The sequence below is a fragment of the Lacerta agilis genome, chromosome 13 (assembly GCF_009819535.1).
Source record: "Lacerta agilis isolate rLacAgi1 chromosome 13, rLacAgi1.pri, whole genome shotgun sequence".
NCBI lineage: Eukaryota > Metazoa > Chordata > Lepidosauria > Squamata > Lacertidae > Lacerta > Lacerta agilis.
Window position 1 is genome coordinate 39421337 of NC_046324.1, and position 27028 is coordinate 39448364.

Here is a 27028-nt window from a genome sequence, read left to right on the forward strand (position 1 = left end):
GGAAAAGATGCTGCTTTCATTGGCTTTCAGAATCTTATTTACCTGGGAATTGAATGCATTTGTAGTTAACAGTTAACACTGTTAATTCAGCATGGTATGAATCTTAAAATTATCACAACCTTTTAAAAAAGAAAATTCAACAATGTAAACAGCACTACACACAGTATAGACCTGCTCTGAAATATACACACACACACATATATATATATATGTACTCACATACACATATATATGTATGTATATTTGCAGAACTTCAATCTGGCACTGTATAATTTAGCGATGTTAATTTAACCTCACAAATTTTTTTTTTTTTTTAAAGTTGTGCAACCAACATCAATCTGCAATGTTTTTTGTTTTTTGAAAAAGAAAGAAACCATTTAACTTGCAGCCAGGGGTCTCAAACATTTCAGGGGGCAGGGGGAAAGAAGAAACAAGAATAACCCAAAATTCAAAAGAAAGTGCCTAAAATATGGATACAGCATTTTAGAGCCCTTTCAAAAATACAAGGCAGAGAAAGGTGTAAAGTAGAAAAATCTGGAGCGTCTGTAAATTCCAGAGGAGTCCGGAGCTTATGGGTAATGAAAGGTTAACAGGTTACGGCTGTTTTCGCTGTGTTAAATGGCACTAAGTATGGTGGTCTATACACAGGCTTGCTGTCTGTGAAGCTGCAACGCATTTGGTGTTCTCCTCCTTCTTCCGCCTCTCCATTTCCCATTCCACAAAGGTATCAAAGAGACTGGGCCAAGCCTCATCTTCACTGTAGTTGCTGAGGTCCGGCCCAATGACCTGAGTAAAATTTAGGAACATGTTCCACGTGTCCCGGGAGATTCCCTTAATTCCTGAGGGGTTCTCATTCAAGAAGTGTAACCACTGGTCCAATATCGGGGGCTTGTTTTGAGTGAAGACTAGTTTCCAAAGGGCAATGGCTATTTCCCGATGCAGCGACCTCTGTCCCTCCTCGGAGTCCAGGCCAAACTGAAAGGTAAAACGGTAGAGATCCTTGAACTTATCTTCTTGTTTGGCTTCGTTTAAGAGGCTGGGGAACCGGGCACATATCCCATCGATGCTGTCTGCGTTTATTGCTTTGCAGCCCTCAAAGAACTCCGTCCTAGTCAAGGGGAAAAGAAGCCAGTTAGACCACCTTCTTTTCTTCAGCATCACACGCAAAAACTTCAGGGCTAGTAGTCACGGCGGCTACATGCAACTTCCTTGATCAGGGGTGAGAACCCCCAAACCAGCACCCAGAGGGAGGTGTTGGGGGGGGGGATCAAGTGGCAAGTAGAACTGCTGACAAAACGATCAGAGGTGTTTTGCATTCCTCCCTTTGATCCCAATTAATTTGTGTTGGGAAAGGGGGGATCAGAAAATGGTACCGGAAAGAAATTCCAGTTCAAACATTCTGTGAAAACATATGCATCACTAAGCACCATCCTACCCCTGAAGGAATTTAACCCCCCCCCCCAGTCCTGCCTGTTGCACTTATTTCCATTCACACAGAGTTTTACTCCTTATGCGAACATGCAAAGACATGATTCCCTCCCCAACACAATCTGAAGCCCAGTGGATCAGTCTAGCTTATTTATTTATTTGATTCCTTTTATGAATCACTGCCTTTAAAATATATTAAGTGATTTACAGTTAAAACATCAACAATGAAAACAATTCCATACTAAAACACACACACACACACACACACACACACACACACACACACACACACTATTAAAAACACATACATAAGGCTGTTCCCAAAGGTCCACTCAGTCAAGCATCCTGCTTCCCAAAGCGGGCAGCCCAATGACTCCAGGAAGCCCACACACAGAGATAGAAGGCAAAACAACCTTCTCCTGCTGTTAACTAATCTTGGCACTTATGCTCATGCACTGAAAGGTGCTTGAAGCACCGAAGATCTGTAGCTCAGTTCACAGGCTTACCTGGGTGGTGACAGTCCTCATGGGGTGGGTCAATGGGTGAGCTGCACCCCCCCCTCCACAATACTGCAGCCCTGTATACCCGAAGGAGCGTCTCTGCCCCCATTGTGCAGCCTGGGCACCAAGGTCCAGCTCCAAGGGCCTTCTGGCAGTTCCCTCATTGCAAGAAGTTATAGGGAACCTGGCAGAGGGCCTTCTTGTATTGACACCCTCCCACCAGATGTCAGAGATAAACAGACAACTTTACATAGGCATCTGAAGGCAGCCCTGTATAGGGAAGCTTTTAATGTCTGATGCTTTTTTGTGTTCTTTTATATACTGTTGGAAGCTGTAATAATAATAATAATAATAATAATAATAATAATAATAATAATAATAAACCTAACAGGTGAGAGTGGGACTCTACTTGGAGGGACCAGTTGCAAAAGTCTTCAAAAAGGTGAGAAAAACAACTTGTTTGCACATACTTTTTTCCACTGAGGTCCAGTGCCAAGGGCCTTCAGGTGGTTCCCTCACTGCGAAAAGTCAAGTTACAGGAAACCGGGCAGGGGGCCTTCTCGGTAGTGGCGCCCGCCCTGTGGAACGCCCTCCCACCAGATGTCAAAGAGAAAACCTTTAGGAGACATCTGAAAGCAGCCCTGTTTAGGGAAGCTTTTAATGTTTAATAGATTATTGTATTTTAACATTCTGTTGGAAGCACCCCAGTGTGGCTGGAAAAACCCAGCCAGATGGGTAGGGTATAATTAATTAATTAATTAATTAATTATTAAAAAGAGAAGAATCTGAGAATCATGGTTTTTACAACAGTAGGTTTAAATTTTCAAAAACTTTTTTTTTGTAATCCAACTATTTATAAAACCTGAAACCATTACCTGAAGAGGCATCCTCTAATGTATAAAAGAGGGGATGCCTCTTTTAAAAGTGATGCAGTGTGCATCACCTAAAAGACATGGGGAGTATGGTTTCTGTTAGAATCATTTTCTCTTATATACAGCTTATGTAGATTCACAATCAATCAGCAAGTTAGCAATCCACCAATATTTATGTACGTCAGACAATAGTCCCCGAGCAAGTCACAGCTGCAGGAACTCACCTTGTGAATTTGCACATGGTAGCTGCTTGGAATTTCCATGCCAGGACGAGGACTTTGAATTCGGTTGGGTCGACACAGAGGTCGTTGCAAAAATGCTCCATGCCTTCCTCCAATATGGCATCTTCTCGCTCGTCCTTGTATCTCCTAAATAATTCCTCAGTCCTGTGGAGAGACGATTCCTCCGTGCCAGAAACTGGCTCCCTCTTCGCATCCCCGGAAGAAGAAGGAGGCTGACTAGACTCTACAGAGGCTTCCATCTTCTTTGTCCCGTTGACCAGGATGTCCCCGGAGGATTTCCCACCGACGGTGCAGTGTTCCTCCTTGTGAATCGTGCTCCGCTTGCCGTGAGCCTTGCCGCTCGATTCTCGGTCGCCATTTTTGCTGCCAAGAGTGGAAGAAGGATTCTTGCACTTGGTGACGCACTGGCCCATGGTGTCCCACGCCCAGCGGTTAGAGCGGCCCCCTTGCTATCGCACGCCGCCGCCGCTTGGTGGGTCTCAGCATGCCATCATTGACGGTGGAGCAACCTAGGGGGAAGTGGGTGGGGAAATTGTTTAGAACAGGGGTGCCAACGTGAATAAAATATTGGGGGTGTGTGTGTGTGTGTGTGTGTGTAACCCCCGCCCTGCATAATTGATCACATGACGCAGTGCACACACACCATTTGAATGGCAAAGCCCATCAACTTTGGGGGGGGCAGCCTCCTCAAATATTTTATTGAGGGGGCCGAAGATCCCTCAGTCCCTAGGAGTTGGCTCCTATGGTTTAGAAATAACAATAAAACAATGAACAGGGTGGTGATACAATGACTACTGCAATCAATAGAAGATCTAAACCACTTAGGCTTTTAGGCTTGTCATTTAGAAGGTTGGCGGTTCGAATGCAACCGACAAAGGTGAGCTCCCATTGCTCTGTCTCAGCTCCTGCCAACCTAGCAGTTCGAAAGCACACCAGTGCAAGTAGATAAATAGATACCGCAGTGGCGGGAAGGTAAACGGCGTTTCATTGTGCTCTGGTTTCCATCACAGTGTCCTGTTGCGCCAGAAGTGGTTTAGTCCTGCTAGCCACATGACCCAGAAAGCTTTTTGTGGGCAAATGCTGGCTCCCTTGGCCTGAAAGTGAGATAAGGGCTGCAACCCCATAGTCACCTTTGACTGGACTTAACCGTCCAGGGGTCCTTTACCTTTGTATGTATGCATCACAGTTGGTGCCACCTTCCAAGCAAGAGAATGGAAGAAATTCCCTAAGATGCTGCCGCCATCTGTAGTTTATAGAAATACTTAAATTGAAAGCAACTAACTTTAAAAAAGGTGTGTTGCCCAATTAATCAAAGATGCACTTATAGTCAGTTGAATATATAGTCAGTTGCCCAAAATACCTGGAGAAGGATGATGGGGAGCACTGGAGAGGACAGAACTGGGCTAAACAGTCCCATCCAAAATATGACCTCATCCTTTGTTCCTGCTTTGGATACTCTGGCTCAACTCTTACGTCATCCACAGTCTCAGATTGCAGTCTCTGAAGGATCCTTGTGCACCCTCCCAGTTGTGCAATGCAGCCTTGCAGAAGAGCAAAATGTGTTTGGCCAGGCTTGCCCCGACAGCACAGGAAGTGGCTGTTTCTGGGGCAGTACTTTGCATGTGATCCCTGCTGAAGCTCTCAAGGCAAGGATTCTGGTGCAGCCTGCAAATTGAAGACAACCTAGTGTAGCCTAGTGGCTAGGTCACTGAGCTATGGATGGGGAAGTAGTTAGCTCGGATCTTTCCTTTGCCATGAACTCATCTGGTGATTTTTTTTGTCTAAAACCCTTTTCCTCCAAACTATTTTTATAAGGCCATTATAAGGTTGCAATCAGATCGTATATGCAAAGAAGTCTAGAAATCAGAGTTGTCACAAGTAGCCAATTTAAGTGTTGACTGAATCAATGAAAACAGTTTTGGGCAACTGGCTGATGGCACATCATCTGGAGGGCAACAGGCTGGCGAAGCCTGGCCTACTCTGGTACAAGATCTCAGGGAAATAATATCATTGCACAAGGCCCTTACAAAGCGGATTAGGTCCAGGATATCGCAAGGACTGCCTGATCCCTTATACTGCCACCTGATCACCAAAATATAAGGGAGTCTCCATTGGCGATCAGCCATGGCTCAGAGGCACATCTCATGATTTACCAGAAGCCATGCATTCAATGCTGTGGGCCCAAGCCAGTGGAATTCTCTCTCAACTGAGATCAGATAGGCACGTCCGCCTTGCTGAACCTGCATTGTGTATCGCTAGGTGCAGTGCTAAGAAATGCTAATGATTAAGAGGTATAGAAATGGCTTAAATTAAATAATTAAATGAACAACCTCCTGCCAACCGCTGCTTTTAATGACAGGTGCCAGGGATTGAACATGGGACCACTGACCTATGGTCTTTTCCCCAAGCTGATGCCGAATGTCCCCCCACAGCCCCGAGAGGGCTCGTCTAGGACCCTGGTGCGCCCCCATTAAGACTGGCATTGTTGCTTTATCGAAGCCCTTTTAAACAGCATGATTCTGCAATGTTGTGACCCAGGTTGTTGGTTCGCAAATTCTATGTGATTCTGCTTGCCTCTTGAGGAGGCAGGACAGGTAGCATGAGAAACATCATGCCCGTGCAATAAAAACTGCTTACACAAACATCCGTTGTGCTAGCTCAATATGCTTCAAATCTGCCAGGGGAAAAAACACACACGTGGATTCAGCACTGTCTCCACATTTATTGTGGGTGTACCTAAATGACCCCCCACCGCCCCAGGTCTCTCCATTTGGAAGCACCATTTAAACTGTGTGACGGCACATTCCCTCACCTCTGCACCTAGAAAGCAGCTGTGGCTTCTCCCAGTGGCCGACTGGCAAGAGGTAATCAAAGGAAATTCCTAAAATTCTTACTGTAACACAGGGTTACAAAGAGGTCGATTCATGCGCTGAATTTGCCGAGACAGATGACTCTGACCCAGAATCTTTTTTCAGGAAGCTATTTAAAAACCATAAATGCATTTTAATAGCTAAGCATCCAAGGAGCTTTACGATACCCACAGTTTGCATCAAGCTACTGCCAAGTTTGGATTCCTGGCTCCATTTGCTGCACTTTCTCTTCCACCGCTCTCCAAAGTTTGGATTTTACAGTGGAAATCTAAAGGCCCGCATCCTCCCCACCAAAAAACCCCATGCTGGAGCAATGTTCCTGGGGAAAGGGGGGGGGGTAGTATAAGAAGTGATATTGCAGCAATATAAAAAAGCCATGATGGCGACAGAAAGACTTACCTTCTGTGGGATAAATCAGAGGGACTGGATGTTGCCCACCCTGATCCATTCCCATAAAAACTGCAAAGTTATCATTAAAAAGGACATGGAGTATTGAGGCTGGCTGAGATGGCAGATGGTTCTAATCATGGCTCAAAGCTAGACTAAACTGTGTTCTGTGCAGAGCTGTCCTTTAAGGCAGTGTTCCCCAACCCTGGGCCTCCAGCTGTTTTTGGACTACAGCTCCCATCATCCCTAGCTAGCAAGGCCAGTGGTCAGGGATGATGGGAGTTGTAGGCCAAAAACAGCTGGAGGCCCAAGGTTGGGGAACACTGCTTTAAGGGATCTTGGAAGCACAGCAGCCCGCCTCATAGGGATGTTGTGCCAGTGGGCCAGATAATGCACATCGCTGCTCTCTTCCAACTGGAGTGAGTGCTCAAACCTGGTTTTAGCTTGGGAGGCTCCTCTACGCCATCTTTACAAAACTTTCAGCTCTGCTGGGGCAACCTCCCCCGGCACACTCCATGAATACGCCAAATTTATGTAACAAGAGAATGCGAAGGGTATCTGCCTTTCCAGGGGCAGATATGCTAACGATGCAAGTTTTTGTCATAAAAGGGGCTGGAAACACTTTCTGGTTTAAGGCAGACCTCTGATGAGTACGGTTTTTAAAGGCAAGCATTCATAAATTATCCATACTTTATGGGAAAAGATGGGTGGATTTTGAGGAAAGTAATTTGGAAGCGATGTTTCACTGAACAACTTGCCAAGGGTGGGTGGGCCCAATGCTGGTTAACATTGTCATAATCTGACTCTGAGTGTGCTCAGACCTCTCGAGTCTGTACGGATATATTTTTCATTCGAAAAAAGAATTTTTGAGGTAAGATTCTCAGGGAAATGTACTTGCCAGCCAATTCCAAGCATTCCCCCACTTGGTTCAGTTCATTAAAGAGAGATCAATACTTTCAACAGTACTTTCAAGATCGAACTTGTGCTGCTCTTAGAAAAGCTTTCAGGGTCCTTCATTTCCAAACAATGCCTTCAGCCTATTTGGAGGGAAAGTATAAAAGGATTCCCTATGCACAGCGGATGTGTGTTTGTGGTACCCGGTCAGTAATCACAAAGCCCAAAGCTGGATCTAATGATACCCCGCCCTTCAAAAAGGTATTTCAGGAACAGTTGAAGATGTTTCCACTTCCATCTTGCTTTAAAATATTTAACATTGTTAGTCACTGTAATAAACATATCATTTTACTGATTAACTGCATTCTTCTGAGATCCGGAGAAAACTTGTCTGAAGTTTGATGCTGCTTGATGCTTTCAAGATCCCCCTCTCTACAGATACACACAGACACCCACTCAACACTTTGTATTAAAACAGAGCTTTCCAAACTGTGTGTCGTGACATGGTAGTGCGTTGGCTGCAATGTGTAGGTGTGTCGCGTAAACGCTCCCCGCACTCTTCCCGGGGCTGGAAAGGGGTTAATTTAGCCTCTGGTTTGCTAGTAAAACTGAAGTACTGTGTCACGCGAAATGATGCATGTCCAAAACACGTGTCACAAACATGTAAAGTTTGGAAAGCTCTGTATTAGAACTTTCAGGTTTTCAGAGCAATCTAGTTTCCATCCTTATAAGTTTTTTTCAGCCCAGGGTCTATATCCTTAGAAGCCACCTTCCCGAGGCCACATGCCAATGATGGGCAGAGCCAAGACGCATGGGGTGTGGGGATTGAGAAGAACAAAGTGCAACTTGCCTCAGGGCAAGATTTGAACCAGGGACCTTTCGATCCATAGCTCAGTCTTAGTTACGATGTTAGCTGTTCTATGAAAGTATCATATAATGACTGGCGACAGGGACCAGCACTGTTATCCAACAGCAGTGTATCTCAGTCTCTGGATGGTGGTGGCTGTTTTTTTCTTTTTCTTTCAGTCTCTTCTAAATTTATGCTGCCTCCTTTCCAACCCAGCCCTGACCACCTGTTGAGAAGAGGCCCTCAAACTCGCCAACCTGGCCCAAGGTTCAGTCCCAGAGGATGAAACATCCTTGCATATAGCTGCCTGCTGTTGCAGCGCATGTGCAAAAATCAGCAGACAGTGGCTGTAATATAAGAAGGCCTAGGATGAAGCTACCAGAGCCACTGCCACCCTTACCCACCTCTGTGATGCATGATCAGATCGGCACCCGAGGCCCTGCTCCATGTCCCTCCATCTTCTGAAATTCAACAGGTGGTAAGAGAGACAGGACCTTCTCGGCTGTGGCATCCTTCTTGCAGAATCCCACTCCTAGGGAGGCCCACCTGGCCCCATCATGGCATAACCCTTCCACACTGCACATTGAAGACCTGCCTCCATAAGAGGGCTTTTAAAGATCAGGAAACTGGGATTGTTGGTGAATCGATAATGGTTGCTATTGTTTTGTGGCTTGAAAATGTCATAGTGCATTTGCTTCAGACTTCTTCTGCTCACTGCCTGGAATCTCTTTTCTGATAGAAAGGCAGAATCAAGACAACACACACAAATCCTACAGCGGCAGCAGAAAGGGAGTAGAACAAGACATCTCTGTTCTGGCTTTTTAAAAAGCCATACACACAGGGAAGCACCATCAGAACAAAGCAGGGGCTCTTCCCACAATAGGATGGGATGAGGAGGCCAGTGGGAGGTGGGATGGTTATGAAGAGCCTATTTTAGATGCATGACACGTTATCCTTAGCTGGCAGAATTGTGTGTGCACATGCACAGACACACACACACTAGAATGAGAGAGAAATGATGCCAGAAGGCCCCAGCAATGCAAGAATTAGGTGTGTCCCATTACTATGCAGAGCATGAATGCAAACAAGAGCCAGTCAACAGAGTTGGAAAGATGAAATTTGAGTGGATGTGACCCACTCCCAGCTGGTGATGAATTGGCAAAGGAAGATAAGCAGTGTGCAGCATCAGTATGCTTCAAGAGAGCCAATTTCTTCTTCTTCTTCTTTTCTTCTTCTTCTTCTTCTTCTTCTTCTTCTTCTTCTTCTTCTTCTTCTTCTTCTTCTTCTTCTTCTTCTCCTTCTCCTCCTCTCTTAACTTGCTGTACCAAGCCAGCCATTCCTTGTCTCTATCGAGCCCTGAATCTGACAGTGTCAAATCTGCAACCAAAAGCCAACTCACACTACAGGCAAGCTGGGAAATATTTATTGACAGGAGGGGGATGGGCTTTCAAAGTCTGCTCCAGAATGCCCAGGACTCCCCCTCATTGGCTTCCTAGCAGGTCTGCAGGGCAGCACCCAAATGACTTCACATGACTGAAGCCTAAACTTGTGTCTTACTTGCAAATGCAAATTCAGACAACTTCTCTCATGGCAGGACATATGGGGCAGGAGGGAAAAGGGCAATTGCCTAGCCCATTGGTCTTCCACTGGTGGGTCCGAGCTCACTAGCGGGTCACAGCCTGACCCAAGGTGGGTTGCAACAGGAGTACTACCAACATGCAAATATATGACAAAAGGTTAGGAAATGAGTTCCTATATGCACGTTTGGATTAAAAGTGGCTACTGGGTCTGAAAAGGTTGAAGACTACTGACCCTACTAACCTGACCAAATGCAAGAAGGAAGCAGACACTGATTACAATTAAATGTTACTCACGCACACAAAAATATTCCTACACTTATGCTCACGAAAGCTTTGCTGTCCCTTATGGACAGAACTAAAAAGAACCTAGGGCTATATCCAATTCTGTTGGGAGTAGACCCACTGAAATTAATGGACCTTCATTAGTCATGCCCATTTATTTCAACCTGCCTATTCTAAGTAGGGCAAGCATACTGCACTTTTAATTTTTATAGGCAGAGTAGAGAACCACAATTTGTTGGAATAGATTTTCAGTAGGGAGGAACAAGAGGCTAAGGGAGACTTGCCCAAGGCCATAAAATGAGAGAGAAAGAGAGAGAGCACATTTGCTTCTGACACCCACATGAAGTTTGCTGTTTGAACAGCAAAGGCTCCTGCGAAACAGGTTACAGGATATTCTTCACCCTCCAGCTCCCTATAGGGCCAGCCCAGGGATGCCTGCCAGCCAGATTACCAAAATTCAACTGGAAACAGGAATTGCCCATTGAATTTCATTAAGACTGTCCACACTTTGGGCGAGGCATAAACCCCAGGTTCTCAGCTTTAAGTCTAACGTACTGCTTTACTTGGTAAGACCAGAACTCATTTACGCAGAGGAAAACTGCCAAAAAACACATTCAAACTGACATAGAATCATAGAGTTGGAAGGGACCCAAGAGTCATCTAGTCCAACTCCCTGCAATGCAGGAATCTCAGCTAAAGCATCCATGACAGATGGTCATCCAACCTCTGCTTTAAAAGTTCCAACAAAGGAGAGAGTCCACAACGTCCCGAGGGAGTCAAGGCTCAGATTTTCAAGGCTCAGATTAATTTTACGGGATCACATTTTTACCCAGATCCCTTGAAAAAGCTACGTGTGAGGGCTTTCTCTCTATATATGTAGGGTGATGGTGATTAGCAGAGGGGGCGTGTGGCCAAAGGGGATGGCACCTATCACACTCATTCAAAAACCCAATGTGCATACGGACCTAGAAAAAGTTGGTGAAGGGAAAATGCACAAAGTCACACACATTTGGGGTATGGGGAAGAGAGATGAGTACTTGAGGAGGGTGAAATTTATTTTAATCCTTTAGCATTGTGTGTCATTAAACCCACAAACTAACCAGAAGCTCTGTGCAGATTTGCATAAAGCTCATTTCAAAGTAAGTGTTTATTGCTTGTGGCCACAGGCAACTGCACAAAGACAGCAAGATTCATTACATAGGCTTTCCCCTCACCCTTCTTCTCTCATAACACTGGTACTCGAGGACATCCATCAAAGCTGAATTCAGGAAAGGCAAAAGGAAGTACTTCTTCACAGGGTGCAAAGCTAAACTATGGAATAAGCTCTCACAAGGGATAGAGATGGCCAGCTTGGGTGGCTTTAAACCTGCCTTTAGCTGCAATTCTGAAGTGACCCCACAGTGAACCCAAATACCAGGAGAATGCAAGGGGCACGATTCCATCACTGTCCAGGTTTCAAAAGGTGCTTCCATTTTCTGACACACACTTGGCTTTCTGCTTAAGTCTGATTATAGCTCCTCCTCCTTAAGAGGTCACTCAATCCTCTTAAAATCATCATCATCATCATCATCATCAGTTTTAATCAAGACTCCAGCTCCCCTGTTTGAAGGAACCAAACAATAGTAAGCTTACATTTGTCCCCCCAGGGGTGGGACTCTGCACAAGTTGGAGCCATAGCTCTTTTCCCTTGTCTGTGCATGACTAGTTGCACTCCTAGTTGCAGGAAGCTAGACAGAGAACCAAGGAGAGTTTGGTTGATGTGCTGACCCCCTTTGCGTCCAAACACTTTCTTAAAATTCACAACTGAAAACAAGATTATAAGAGACAAAAGATTGTGTCTATGAAAAGCGGTAGGGACCACAGCTTAGTGGTAGAATACGTGCCTTTGCAAAAAGGCTAGATCCTGGTTACACCAATTAAAGGATCTCAGCAGCAGGTGCTGGGAAAGATCACTGGCCAGGACCCTGGAGAGCTACTGCCAGGCAGAGAAGATAATTCTGGGCTAGATTGTCCGATAGTTTTGTGGATCATTCCTGTTCCCTTTCTTATAAATCAGGAGAGTGATACTCATTTTCCATCCAGCAGGCATTTGGCCTGTGTTGTTTATGGAGGTAAATAAGCCAGCCGGGATAGAATTATACAACTACAGAACACAGAATTGGAAAGTTGAAAGGCAGCTTCCAATATACCATATTTACTCAAGTCTAATGAGCACCTTTTTTTGCTAGATTATGCTGCAAAAAATTGGGTGTGCATTAGATGGTGCATGTAAATAAGCATCTTGCCGTCAGCTCCCACTAGCTGGCAGTGAGGTGCAGGCTCTACCCCACCTGTCCACTGAGGGGTGTGTGGCTGTGCGCCCCTCAATGGAGAGGTTTAAAGGACCCTGAGCCTCACTGCTGGCTCACACCACCCTCCGGACACAAAGAGCCCTCCAAAGACATCAGCTATAATATTGGCTCGCCAAAAGAGGGGCTGTCTTTTGCTAATGGTAGAGTGGTCCAGACTGTCTGAGAAGCACACTTGTCTGGTCTACGAGAGAGCAACCATAACAGAGGACTTACATGCTATCCTCAGAGGAGCAGGAAGGCATTGCAGCAATGAGTCCGACTCTCCACCCACGCATCAGGGTCTCTCCATGGAACACTGTGAAAAACAGGGACATGGTTTAGAAATCTTGAAAGAAGGAAATTTCAATGGCTACGGCACATACAAATCTCAAGTCAATCTCTGATTTTGGTTTCTGGGGGTTTTCCTGTTGTTATTCTGTCTCTCACAGCTACAATAAACCTACCATTAAAATTATGGACTGGTCATTTCTTCGTCAGAGGGCAAATGGGCAAATTTAGCAGGGGTTCAAATACTTCCCGCCCTCCTCACTGTATATTCAGGGTTTTCCCCCAGTTCTGGCACCTGTGTGTGCCATTGCCATTGTAAGAGAACAAGGGAGGCATTCATGGTGAACTTCAGCACATCTTTTTCTCAAAAAATAGCACTGCCTATAATATTGGGGGGAGGGTGGCGTGGGTGGCACTGTGGTCTAAACCACTGGGCCTCTTGGGCTTGCCGATCAGAAGGTCAGTAGTTCGAATCCCCACGACAGGGTGAGCTCCCGTTGCTCGGTCCCAGCTCCTGCCAACCTAGCAGTTCAAAAGCATGTCAAAGTGCAAGTAGATAAATAGGTACTGCTCCGGTGGGAAGGTAAATGGCGTTTCCGTGTGCTGCTCTGGTTTCGCCAGAAGCAGCTCAGTCATGCTGGCCACATGACCTGGAAAAACTGTCTGTGGACAAACGCCAGCTCCCTCGGTCTGTAAAGCAAGATTAGCACCACAACCCCAGAGTCGTCTGCAACTGGACTTAACTGTCAGGGGTCCTTTACCTTTACCTTTTTTATAATACTTTTTTAGTGCATTCAAGTCACCTCCGTTTGGCAATCCAGCAATCACACTTGCATGGTGAATGCCTGCTTTTCATCAGCAAGCTTAGAGTGAGCTCTTCCTTACAGTACTTGACTGCCCAACATGGCGAGAGATAGCTCTGCTTTACAAGGCCAACATGGCAAAAAACATTTGGCAGCTCACTTTTCACTCCCGTCAAGTTATGCATGAAAGCCTCCATGTCTGCTTGGCCAGAGACTGCAGCCCATTGCCACTTCAGTTCTGCAAAGCAGAAGGCTCCAGACAAACCCAGTTTCCTCACTGATTTGAGCAGACCTCTTTTGTACGCCAAGGAAGGACAAAGTGATGTTCTTTTCCCCACCTAGGCTGGCCTGCAAACACGCTGCAGCATAACCAGGTGCCAAGCAATTGGAACATCTGTTGCAACTGACAACGGTGAACTCTCCCTTACTATTTTGGGTTCAGTTGTGTTGCAAATTGTTCTGTAATTGGGTTGCATGGTAGCCCTGACAACATTTGTCCATAAATAGCTGCCGACTGGAGGGGTGGCGGGGAAAGAAGTCGACATTTCCAAAAATATTTTTAGAGGGTGATATTTTTGGAGAGAGAGGTGCATTTTCTGGGCTGGGTGCTGGGGGGGGGGGAGACACACTTTTAAACAGACCAAGACAAAAAAAAACTGCAGTACACACTTTATTAAAGGTGACTAGCTAGTTACAAGCATAACATCAGCGATGAGCAGCATTACACAGGAAGTTCTTTGGTACCAAGTCAGGCCATTGTTCCACTGAGCTCAGAGCCTGCCTACATTGACTGGCAGCTCTCCAGGGTTTCAGACAAGGGTTCCCAGGCTTACTTAAAGATGCTGCGGGTTGAACCAGGGGTATTTGCATGCATAATATTCACTGAGCTGCAGTCTGTCCGTGGCAGCTTCCTTATCACCAGGACCAGCCAACCTTGTTTCCAAACTCTTGTTTTTTACCTCTTCCCTCTCTCTTGTCACACCTCTCATTTCCTTCAAATCCTTACTCAGTGCCCACATTTCCTGACACACCTTTGGCACAACTACAGAGTCCTCTGGACACTGCAGTAGCCAAGTGAAAGCATACATAAATGAAAGCCATACATGCTCTTCCCCAATCTGTTGCCATTTCTCTAAGAGCTCTAGCTCAACGGTAGAGCATTTGCCTTGCACATAGAAGCTCCCAGGTTCAATCCCCGGCATCTCCAGGTAGTGGTTCCTGCCTGAAACCTTGGAGAGCCATGGCCACTCAGTGTAGACAATATTGAGCTGGACAGACCAATATTTAGTATAAGACAGCTTCCTATGTCTCCATTCCTCGGCTGTCTGTGCCAGATTTTAGATTGTAAAATACCTGGGGAAGGGATTGTGTCTTATATTCTAAAGCAGCCTTCGTCCAACTTGGTGATCTCTAGATATTGTGGACTTCCAACTTCCACACAGGATGGAGCTCATGGGAGTTGTTTCCCTTCTATACTCATTTCTCTTCTGCTATAGTGTCTGGGCTACATTAGAGGAGAAAGGTATAGTAGAATCCCATGCTAGGAAGTGAAGGATGAAGTGACAACCATAGAACTATAGAGTTGGAAGGGGTCCCCAGTGTCCATCTAGTCCAACCCCCTGCAATGCAGGAATCTCAGCTAAAGCATCCATGACAGATGGCCATCCAACCTCTGCTTAAAAACCTCCAAGGAAGGAGAGTGCATCACCTCCCATGGGAGTCTGTTCTACTGCTGAACAGTTTTCCCAGATGTTTAGTCAGAATTTCCTTTCTTACAACTTGAAGCCATTGGTTCGAGTCCTACCCACCAGAACAGGAGAAAACAAGCATGCTCCTTCCTCCATGTGACAGCCCTTAGGGTATTTGAACATGGTTATCATATCTCCTGTTGTCTTTGTCCATGGAGACTGATCGCCGAAGAATTGATGCTTTTGAATTGTGGTGCTGGAGGAGACTCTTGAGAATCCCATGGACTGCAAAAAGATCAATTTTATCCATTCTTAAAGAAATCAGCCCTGAGTGCTCACTGGAAGGACAGATCCTGAAGTTGAGGCTCCAGTACTTTGGCCACCTTATGAGAAGACTCCCTAGAAAAGACCCTGATGTTGGGAAAGATGGAGGGCACAAGGAGAAGGGGACGACAGAGGATGAGATGGTTGGACAGTGTTCTCGAAGCGACTATGAGTTTGGCCAAACTGCGGGAGGCAGTGAAAGATAGGCGTGCCTGGCGTGCTCTGGTCCATGGGGTCACAAAGAGTTGGACACGACTGAACGACCGAACAACAACAACAACAACAACAACAACAATCATATCTCCTCTCAGTCTCCTCTTCTCTAGGCTAAACATACCCAGCTCCTTCAATTGCTCCTCATAAGGCTTAGTTTCCAGACCCTTGATCATCTTGGTTGCCCTCCTCTGCACACGTTCCATCTTGTCAACATCTTTCTTAGATTGTGGTACCCAGAATTGGACACAGTATTCTAAGTGTGGTCTGACTAAGGCAGAATAGAGTGGTACTATTACTTCCCTCTGAATGACCTCTAAGAACTCACATTCAGACCTCCAAATCAAAACAGAGCTCAGAGAGAAGATTGAACTTCTATATAATTTTATTTTTATGCTGCCTTTCCATATTTAAAAGCCCCTAAACTTCCCATGATAGCTGTCTACGCTTCCTTGGGGAAGCCTAACTCACTTCTGACAGCTGCAGCTCTGGATAAATTCTGTAAAATAATCAGCTACCAAAGGTTGCCATTTTCTAACATTTTTTTTCTTGTTGGTAGTGGGAGAAGTCGTTTAAATCTTAAGCAAATAGTGAACCTTTCGGCATTGTGAGGACTTTCTAATGAATTGACTTTTGTAAAGAGAGATTCTTACATCCAGATAACATCACCATGTTATATGAATAACATTTTAGGTTCATAACTATCTACTTATATATGTACATAGATAAAATTTATGTATCATAATCAATTAAAAAATCAATAAAAATGAGAAATAAATAAATAAATTGGAAGGCTGTGTGGAATAGAGGGGAGAAAGTGGAGCAATTCTGCTGAACCATCTTCCATCTAAAACAGGGATGGGGATCCTCAGGCCTGGGAGCCAGATACGTCACTCCAGGTATCACTGTCTGCAAACCATGCAACCTCCCAAGCCACATCCCTCACCAGCCCTGCTTTGCACGCTCCTCGCGTGCGTTTGCCTGGCTAGAATGTGTCCCTGAACTCTGATGAACTCCTTGCTTGTGAGGATGGAGGATAGAAAGGGCCTCGTGAGTGTGAAGAAACACAGCCTGCTGTATAAAGGTGATATTCGCATTTACTGCTCTTTCTGCGTTGGCCACAGGCCCTGCCCACGACTTCCACAGAGCTCCTGTGAGGTTGCCCAGAAAGGAATGTGGCCCCTGCGCTGAATCAGCTCCCCACCTTTACACCAGCTCAGTCGGCAGAGCACCAGACTCTCAATCTGAAGGCAAAAAGTTTCGTGTATTGCAGGGGACCCTTGTGGTCCCTTCCAACTTGATGATTCTGTGCACCAAGGCGACATATCAAAATGCAGTGCCTTGAAGCTTCCATGAGCTGGAGGAGAAATTCCACAAGGAAGCTCAGTTCCTTTAAGAGAGAAAAGAGGTCCGTCCAACCGCCTAAGAAAATGAGGAAGTGTAACTAGACTAAAGCCTCACCCACTTTACCCAAATTGTAACTGCGATTTTGGAGGGAAACCACCAGTTCCCCTTTTGTTCCTAACCAAGAGTGGGTTTTTTTTAAAATTATTATTTTAAGAGCTGCTCTGCAAATCTAGATGCAACCACTGTAGGAATCTTTCATAAACTTTCTGAAAACCGGTGTAAGATGAATATTCATGTTTAAAACACAGCAGCCACACACTACTGGGAAGTGAAGCAGCAGCAGCAGTTGGGCTCACAAAACCAATTCTGTCCTACTCCAGTTCTGCTTTTGCTATCAGCCAGCAATGTGTCATGTGTGTCCCATGCTGGCACACCCCCAAACTGCAACATCATTCATATGATTGCAAGATCTTGATGGGAGTTCATTCTTCTAACATCTTTTCAAGGACTCCACCGGAATCAAACATCTTAAGGAAGTGTGCCATGAAGAGAGGATCACCCAACAGCTCAACTGAAAGTCAGGTTCCTCTCCAGGCAAATGTCATCGCTAGCTAGCAGGACCAGTGGTCAGGGATGATGGGAACTGTAGCCCAAAAACAGCTGGAGGCCCCAATTTAGGAAACCCTGCTCTAGTCTAATATTCTGCTAGTTCATCTGTCAGTCTTATGAACACCAAGCATCAGAAACGAAGCACCAAAAAAAGGTAAGCCAGCCTTGTAAATAAGGTAACAACTCCAGAACCTGAGACTGGTTGTGGGAGTGAAGAGGAGAAGATGAACTATGTGAGACACACACACATCCCCAAAGACATGCTTTTGTATCAGCAATTCAAACATTTCTTTTGAAATGTAGATCTGGAGCGTGGAACAGTAATTATTCTATTTCTCTCATGCACCAGCTACAGGATATATCTTTCTTTATATCACAATATTTCAAGCTCTAAATAATTCCCTTTCATGTGCAGCACTATGAAGGTCCTTCTCCGATTGAGTGTGTCTGCACTGATTTCTCCCATCTATGAAGTACTGGGTCTCCCATGGGCTTCCATTATGTCAAGGCTGGCCCACAACCTGCGATGTGGAAATCTAAATCCCAGGATCAGAATAAATGATGCGCATCCCATAGGTTTTGCTTAAGTGGATTTACAGAGCGGTGAGCCAATTTTAGCGTTCAGGTTCTCACCCAAGACTTCAGCAAATCAGCACAGGAGGGGGAAGAGAGACATCAGCTGGACCAGGAGATAGAAACACCAGAAGAAACAAGGGGAAGAGCTTCTAATTTCTAGAAATCTAATCTCTAGATCTCAGTGAGACATATTCTCAATCTGCACCATTAAGGATGCACAAGATTCTTAGTAGGGCCATTACCTTCACCTTCCCAGAAAAAATAAGTGTCATTTCAGATCCACCATATACACAAACCAGTTTTAAATGCTTTTAATAGTTACATCTTTCCCCAGAGGTTTTGAAGTCCGTATCGTGATATCAGCTTAATAATTTTTGACCTGGCAATTTATCACGAAACATGATGTGTGTTATGCAAAAATCACAACGGGGGAAGAATTGTGAAACCAGCCAATGCCTCTACATTGCTCCATCCTTGATTCAAACACGGTGATATATCGGTACAGTGGTACCTCGGTTTTCGAACGTCTTGGAAGTCAAACATTTTGGTTTTTGAACACTGAAAACCCGGAAGTAAATGCTTCTGTTTTTGAACGTGCCTCGGAAGTTGAACAGCTTCCGCTGAGCCCCCCCCCCCCCAATTTTCTCTTTTGAATTTGCAGGCACCTTGGTTTCCGAACGTTTCGGAAGTCGAACGGTGTTCTGGAACAGATTACGTTCAAAAACCGAGGTACCACTGTAAATCGCAATGTTTAGCTGGTGATATATCACAAGTGTTGAAAACCAGATTAACGCCCAGCCCTATTGTTTGCCTCTACATAGTTCCATCCTTATTTCAAGCATCATGATATATCAATATATTTCAATGTTTAGCTGGTGATACATCGGGATGTTGAAAGCCAGTTATTGCCCAGCCCTAACTGATAGAACTCTTTTTGATCCAGAAACCTTTGGGGTAAAGCAGAGCATGGGAAGGGTGCAGCCCTTGGCCTAGTTTCAGGTGGGTGGAAGGAGTCCGAGGGAGGAAAGGAGTCTGGAGGGTGGGAAATGGGAGGGGGAACCTGAAACAGATGGAGTAATAGGAGGAGGCAGAGTGAAAGCTGCATGCAAATTATCAGTTCACATCTGTGGAAAGAGAGACCTGTCCCTTCCTATGCTGTCCACAGGGCAGCAGCACAGGCAGAGAAAGGAATGGGTGCCCCCACTCACTTTAGATTCTGGCCTCACTGCCAACACGTAGACAAAATACCACCACCCCAAGAATGCAACCCTCAACAAAATAAAGGTTTCCCATCCCTGGTGTAAAGCAACAGAGGAGACAGCTGTAAAACCATCTCTCTTTCTAAGCGCCTGCCAGTAGAACTTAGGGAACTCGAATGATGAGAGGGGTTTTCTAGCTTGGATGCAGGTGAGACATAGAGGTTTTTCCTCAACAGCACCTGCCAAAACATGCATTCAGTTCTACTGTACCTTACTGCTATGAGAATCCAAATGCTTTTGTTACTATTAAATAATTCCCACATGCCACTTGCAATCTGCAGAACCCTTTGTAGTCTGTCTGCTTCATTCATTCACCCTGTGTGTTATTATTTCACAAGTGAAGAACCAACTCTGACTAAAATTTGGCTGGGCCGTGGCAGAGGTGGGACTTCCAATGCTGCTCTCCTAGGCAGAGGATCTTGTTTTAGTCCAAGGGCTGCATTTCCTCCTGGGCAACCTTCCGTATACCAGTGGTAGCAGGTTTGCCGCTGACCTAACTCTATGACTGCACACCACTGCGACCAAATGTTAAGCATGGGGCTTTTAATTCATTAAAAAGCAGAGCTGACATGTGCTTGAGTGGCAAAGCTGTCAACCCTCCTTGCTGTTCCCCACTGCTATATACATAGCTGTCAACCCTCCCTGCTGTTTCCCAATGTTTAATAAGGGAATTTCCTGCAAAAAAGGGAAAGGTTGACAGCCATGTTGAGTGGGGGGGGGGGTGAGCCTTGCAATCCAATATGGAGGGTGTATGTTGGGGGGGGGGAACCTTCTCCAGCTCAATGGCCACATTCTACTCTGGGCAACCATTTCCGGGGGCCATATGCCAGTGACGAGCAAGGCCAGAGACAAAGCTGGGCAGAGCAACCAATGTAAATTTTGCCTTTATACACACATTCACACACCCCTATCTGCCCTCCATCTAGGCAAGCAACAGACATTAAACAATATTCAATGACATATTTCCAGCAAGGCAAAAACACTCGAGGGCCAGTGAATATGACATGTCTTACAGAGATGGGGTGTGCTGGGGAGAGTCCCATGGGCCAGGCAGAGAAACTTGGAATGGTGAATTTACCCTAAGGCTATAGTTCCCCACCTATGAAATTGTATAGTGTTTCCCAAACTTGTGTCTCCAGCTGTTTTTGGAATACAACTCCCACCATCCCTAGGTAGCAAGACCAGTGGTCAAGGACGGTGGGAATTGTAGCCCCAAAACAGCTGGAAACCCAAGTTTGGGAAACAGTGATCTAATGATCTAAGAGCCAAATGCTGTCTGGTGGTTTTACCCACCCACCCCACCCCCAAAAAATCTGCTGTACCTTTGCACTATATACAGCCTCAATGGCAAAATCTAGCTTGCAAACTGAAGAGCTGTCAGCAGTTCCACAACTGTAATAAAAGTCACTGTGGATGTACTTCAAAGAACCAGCAAAACGCGCCCCCCCCCCATCCCCTGGCATCTTTAACACTTGGATGTTAAGTGACCCACTACTGAGAATAGCCCTGGTCCAAAATCAGCTGGGGGGGGGGGTAGTAAGGAGACAAATTTAAATAGGTTGTGACTGTGCTAAACACACCATGGTGTCCCTGGAGAAGCATGTTGTGTTTGCAGCAACAAGGAGGGCGCAGACGCCGCCTCTACAAAGCCAAACATTCTTTTTCGTCTTCAGGCCAAGCGGCTTCTATAAAGGAAACAGCAGTTCCTGGCTGGAGAGTTAGAAGAGCAACACATTCCAGCCTGTTCAGGAAAGGTTGCTAACAAAGCTAATTTGCATGCCACTGTTTACATATAAATATGCAAGTCTGATGAAACCGTCGCCGTTAAAGCTCACTTTTATTTTGAGGACACTGGGTAGGTGAGGACAATTTCTGTACAGAGGAAGGAAAGGAGAACAACTCAGGAGGAAGGAACTGGGCACCGACAGTAGTCATCAACCGGTCTAAATCATTTGACAAACCTGCACGAGCAGCTGCTCCAAGTGTTCAGTTGGGCCTCAAAGTCCCAGTAAGGACCGTGTTGCACTCTTAAATGCTCTGTGCAAGCCAGAAATAGCTCTTTAAAAGAGATTCCACAACTAGCAAGGGAGGCAGCTGTAGTTGCAATTGATATTCTTTGTCACCACTGCACACCAACATTAGCCTCCATAGAAAGATGTAGACAGCATCTCTAGAGCAGGTGTGGTACAATTTCGGACATCCAGATGGAGCTGATCTACAAATCCCATTTGTCCTAGCAAGCATGGCCAAGGGGTCAGAGATGATGGCAGCTGTGGTTCAGCAACACCTGGAGGGCCAAAGGTTTCCCCACACCTGCTCCAGACGAAGGCATTATGCTTTGGAAGCCAACAGTGCCATCGTTTTCTTAGATCTAAACCCAACTTTCTTAACCAAAGCCCTTTAATTGGCCTGGGACAAAACACCAGGGGTCTGCACTCCTGCATCCACTACCCGTTTTCAGGGCAAGGTAGGCAGACTCCAGGCTTGTAGGATCTGGATTTGCGGTGTGTGTGTGTGTTTGTTTCTTACTAGAACAGCAACACCCACCAAGCAGAGACAAGGGCAAAATAGTGGCTATGGGGGTGGAGCCAGATGTAGAGTGGAGCTTGGAGTAGAGCCTATTCCGTCCTGCATCCCGCAAGTCACAGACTGCCAGACCTTGTATGTGCAACTGCAAATCTATATCCCAGACCTGCTTTCTCCCCCAAATCAACAGATCAAGGACAGACTTTCTGAATGTGAATGCTTTAATCTTAGGCTACTGCTGGACAGGGGGTCCTCCCAGGGGAGAGGGTATTGAGGGACTGTTATCAATAAGAAACAACATAACATGAGGTTGAGATTCTGCTTCTCACATGTTCCTTACATTGCCCCAAGTGCAGTGGTAGTCCACGTGTTGCCCTCTAGATGTTGTTGGACTCCAGTTCCCATCATCCCTAGTCATGCTAGCTGGGGCTGATGGGAAGAGCAGTCCAACAAGATTAAGTTTGCTTTGATCGCTTAAGCAGGCTTTCAACCTGTAGATAGCCCAGAATAGCGGTAGCGGTTGGGACGGCACATGGGGAGGAGGGACTGACAGCTGAGTGCCACTTCCCTTCAAGATGTGCTGATTTAATGCATCCTTCAGATCTAATACATTCAACCTCAGCAGCTTTGCTGAGAGAAACTGTAAGAAACATGGTAGATTGATCTGATATTGCTGTTTGCAGCTGAGAAAGGGCAACAGTTTGCAAAACGAAACAGACATTTAAAAGCTCTTCCTCTACTTATTAAAAACACATGTTCGCGGGGAGATTGCTACCAGATGCTGACTTTTAACAAATGATCGGCATATTGATTGCCACTGGGCCCTGGTGCTGCATAATCAAAATATTGATTAACTATACAATAAAGCAAAAGTTTAAATGGAGAGAAAAGCCGCGTTTGGCAAAAACTGTAGTGCTCCCAAAGAAATGTGCGTGTTGACAAGTGTTATTTCTTATTTCTTCAGAACCACCTTTAATAAATATTGCAAAACATCAACAGCTGAATACACTGGGGTGCCAAATCTCCATCTTGATATCCAAAGCGGCCTCTTAGCAGAGCAGGCTCCAAAAGGCTTCGAGTTCAGAGAGGGTTGCAGCTCCCTGAAGCAGCAAGGAAGAACAAGAAAATCAACAGCCCCCCAACATTCACCCCTGAGCACACCATGACATGCGCTACCAAGAATCCACTGAGCAAATCGCTATTGGGATTGGATGCATTAGATCAGCACATCTGAAGGGAAGTCTTCACAGGCACACTCAACACACCAAATCCACAGAGACACTTGCCCTTGGTTACAGCAGGGAAAAGGTTCAAAACACTTTTGTTTACTGACTTGGAGAGGTCTGCTATATCAAGGATGAGCAATTCCTGCTCTTGGCCACCGTTTACTATCAACACCAGTGCAGAATGGAATGTTTTCTGCAGAAAGTTTATTGCAATGGAAAAATATATATAAAAAGCTTTCAAAACAATTTTCTACAGACAGTTACACCATTTCTAAAAACGAACTGTTTCATAAAATTAATTAATAACATAACGAATGGACACAACAGCGCTGCATTGCACCAGAAACACTCATAAGTAGCAGGGGAGAGATTCAAGAGCAAAGCTGTGCTATTTACAGTGTGGCGCATAGGTTAAAGAGGACCTGGGAGACCAGAGTTCAAATCCCCACTCCGCAATGAAGCTCACTGGGTGATCATGGAGACTAATCACCATCTATCAGCCTAAACCGCCTCACAGGGTTGTCGTAAGGATAAAATGGGGAGGGGGAGAACCATGAATGCCACCTTGAGCTCCTTGGAGGAAAAGCGAGATATAAATGGAATAATAAAATTAAAATTAAAACAAACAATCCAAAGGGAGGGGGGAATGAGAATATACTAGCACCTCTCCTAATTGTTTTGGGAGGGGTATGGGGACGCAGGTGGCGCTGTGGGTTAAACCACAGAGCCTAGGGCTTGCCAATCAGAAGGTCAGCGGTTCAAATCCCCACGGCGGGGTGAACTCCCGTTGCTGGGTCCCTGCACCTGCCAACCTAGCAGTTCGAAAGCATGAAGTGCAAGTAGATAAATAGGTACTGCTCCGGCGGGAAGGTAAACGGTGTTTCTGTGTGCTGCTCTGGTTTTGCCAGAAGCAGCTTAGTTATGCTGGCTACATTATCCGGAAGCTGTACGCCGGCTCCCTCGGCCAGTAAAGCGAGATGAGTGCCTCAACCCCAGAGTCGTCTGCGACTGGACCTAATGGTCAGGGGTCCCTTTACCTTTACGGGGTTTTTTGGGGGGGGGAGCAAAGGAAGGAGCTTTCAGTGTTTACAGCATGTGCTTTACATTCAGAAGGTCCCCTTTTGTCTCATGGAAGAGATTGCTGTCTGAAATCCTTGAGAGCCGCTGCCAGTTGGTTTAGTAGCAGACACTGCTGAGCTAGATAGACTAAGGGCAGATCCATTACCATACACTTATAGGACATCCAAGGCACATTTAAACATGTGATTTCCCCCAAAGGATCATGGGAACTGTGGTTTGTTAAGGGTACTGTGAATTGTAGCTCTGTGAGCTGGAAACGACACTTCCCAGGATTCTTTGGGGAAGCAGTTTTTAATGTGTGTTTGGTGTGCTTTAAACGTATGGTGAGTGCCTTTGCCATACTTATCTGATTCTGTATAAGGCGGCTTTTTCAAGTTCCTCATCTGGATAACTGGAGGTGCAGGTGTGAGACCTGGTTGTCTCCAAGGCCTCCCTCCTGGGTGTTGTAAGTAAGGAAACTCCCAGGCTTGATGTAAGCAACTCCCAGGCCCTCCTCAAGAGAGACTGTACCAGTACCTCTGTACCCAACGTAAGGAAGGACATAGTGAAAGTACAAGCTGTTCAGCACTGGAACAGACCGTCTTGGAAGACCGCGGAATCTCCTTCACTAAGAGGTTTCCAAGCAGATGCTGGCTAGCCGGCCATCAGAGGGACACGGCATCAGCAGATTTCTTGAGCAGCAGGGGGTGGGCAAGGTGACCTGTGAGGTCCCTTTAAGACTCTGAAGATATAGAAAAACCTGGCCAAGATTGCCTGCGCTTGGCACTTCTGAGGAACCAGCTGCCGATTATATTAGATACTGAAATCTGACCACTCTGGAAAAGTTTTATCATACCTGGCTCCAACTTATGTACTTTTGCTTTAACAATTGAGGCTGATACTGCCCATCTTTTTTTTTTGGGGGGGGAATAACGCAAATTATTAAAAGTGTTGGAGTGGACAACCTTTCTTCTGTCAAGGACCACATTCCTTCAGGAGCCAGGAGTGGGTGGAGCCAGTACCAAAAGTTTGTTCATTCGCGCTTTTGGATACCCTCTTCTCACCCTCCAGGAGGCAGCTTGCAAAACGACAAATCTTTCTTGCCAGAGGCTTTTGGAACAAGACCAAGTACTAGGCTGGCCAGTGGGGGTAAAAATGAGGCCAGGGCCACTGCACCTTTAACCATTGACTGGGTATAGCTCAGTCAGTAGCGCATGAGACTCTTAATCTCAAGGTTTGATCCCCACACTGGGCAACAGATTCCTACACTGCAGGGGGCTGGACTAGATGACTCTCATGGTCCCTTCCAACTCTTCTGTTCTGTGATTCTAAGGGTGCAGACTGGGGGATTTCAACAGGTTAATTGGCATGGCAAGCAACAGGAACACAGGAAGTTTCCTTATCCTGAGCCAGACCATTCGTTAGCTCAGCACTGCCTCCTACACTGACTGGCAGCAGTTCTCCAGAATGTTAGTTAGGCGGTTGTCTTTCCCCAGCTCCACCTGGAGATGCCAGGCAGGGACTGAACCTACAAAGCAGCTGCTTTGCCTACTGAGCTATGGTTGTTCCCCCCAAATGATTCAGCTGTGTTGTTCTGAGTGAGAAAAAGTGATCCATCTCGCTCAGTACTGTCTACACTTCCAGACAGTGGCTCTCCAGGGTTTCATACAAGTCTTTTCCCGCCCTACCCGGAGATGCCGAGATGCATGTAGAGGGACCTTCTACATGCCACGCAGGTGGTCTGTTACTTCCCACACAGCTCTCAGGGGGTGCCAAAAGCAGCCAGGGAAAAGTTTTCAGTCCCTTCTTTTTTCCTCTCTCTTAACATTTTTAAGGGAAGAGACCCGTCTTACACTATTTGCAGATATTCAAATAGAAATGCTTTCAATAAAACTATGAACAGCTTGAAAAATGTACACCTTGTCGATTTCCACCACCACCACCGCCGCCGCCTTGCCCTCAATCAAATATTTTCATTCAACTCTTTGACTATTGGAATAACTTTTTCTTTTAAAGATACAGGGCACTGGGACATTTTCCAGAGTTTTCTGGGAAATTTGCCAAGGCAAAGTTTTCCAGAAAACCCACATCGCTATCTGGGAAATGTGTGTGTTCTTGAAAAGGGGTGTGTGTAGGAGGGGGAACCAGCAACCCAGATGCAAATCTGTATTTTCCTAAAACTCTGAGCAAAGTGATACATCCTGGTAATAGTGTGTTTACAACTGCATGCTTAGATGTATGGCCAGTGCTTTTTTTTTGGTTTATTTTTTTAAGCAGCAACTAGGAAGTGCAATGAAGAGGGAGTGGCTTAACCCATTCCCCACATACCACTTTCCCACTGTAATCCCCCCATTCCCTCCCCCCCCCAGCAAAGTGCTAGTTCCAGCAGATAACACCAATGTGTGCAACTAGCAGCTTCAACGGATAACATTTTCTGGTGATCAAGAGCTAATCCCCTACCTTGTAGATCTCAACTGGATTTCACCACCACTTGTTTGTTTCCTGAGGTTAGAGCATGGTGCTGATAGCGTCAAGGTTGCAGGTTTGATCCCCATATGGGATGGCTGCCTGTTTCCACACTGCAGGGGGTTGGACTAAATGATCCTCAGAGTCCCTTCCAACTCTACAATTCTAAGAAAGCACTTGCCACACTTCTAAGGGCGCAATTGTAAACACATCCTTAATGAAACGTATAGTTTGGCCCTCACATGCACTTTGTAATGGTCCAGGCATAGCTGTAGCCAATGCTAGCCTTACTCAGAGTAGACCCATTGAAAATAATGGGCAATAACAACCTAGGTCCATTTGTTTCACTGAGTTTACTCTGACGATAGCATAGTTGGATACAATCCTTGAGATCTAGTTGCCCACGCAAGAG

General features: G+C 45.8%; 1 protein-coding gene across 4 annotated transcripts in view; it reads right to left on the bottom strand.

The window, feature by feature from the left end:
* Positions 1–211: 211 nt before the first annotated feature.
* The window catches only part of DCUN1D3 (defective in cullin neddylation 1 domain containing 3), a 33645-nt gene continuing 6828 nt past the window's right edge, over positions 212–27028 (bottom strand). For all 4 annotated transcript variants that reach the window (XM_033166420.1, XM_033166421.1, XM_033166424.1 and 1 more), the window contains exons 3-5: positions 12467–12548; positions 3025–3551; positions 212–1108 (exon numbers count right to left, since the gene is read on the bottom strand). In XM_033166420.1, the coding sequence (XP_033022311.1) occupies positions 625–1108; positions 3025–3455 (915 nt within the window). In that variant the 5' untranslated portion in view covers positions 3456–3551; positions 12467–12548 and the 3' untranslated portion in view covers positions 212–624. The remainder of the gene's footprint in view (positions 1109–3024; positions 3552–12466; positions 12549–27028) is intronic.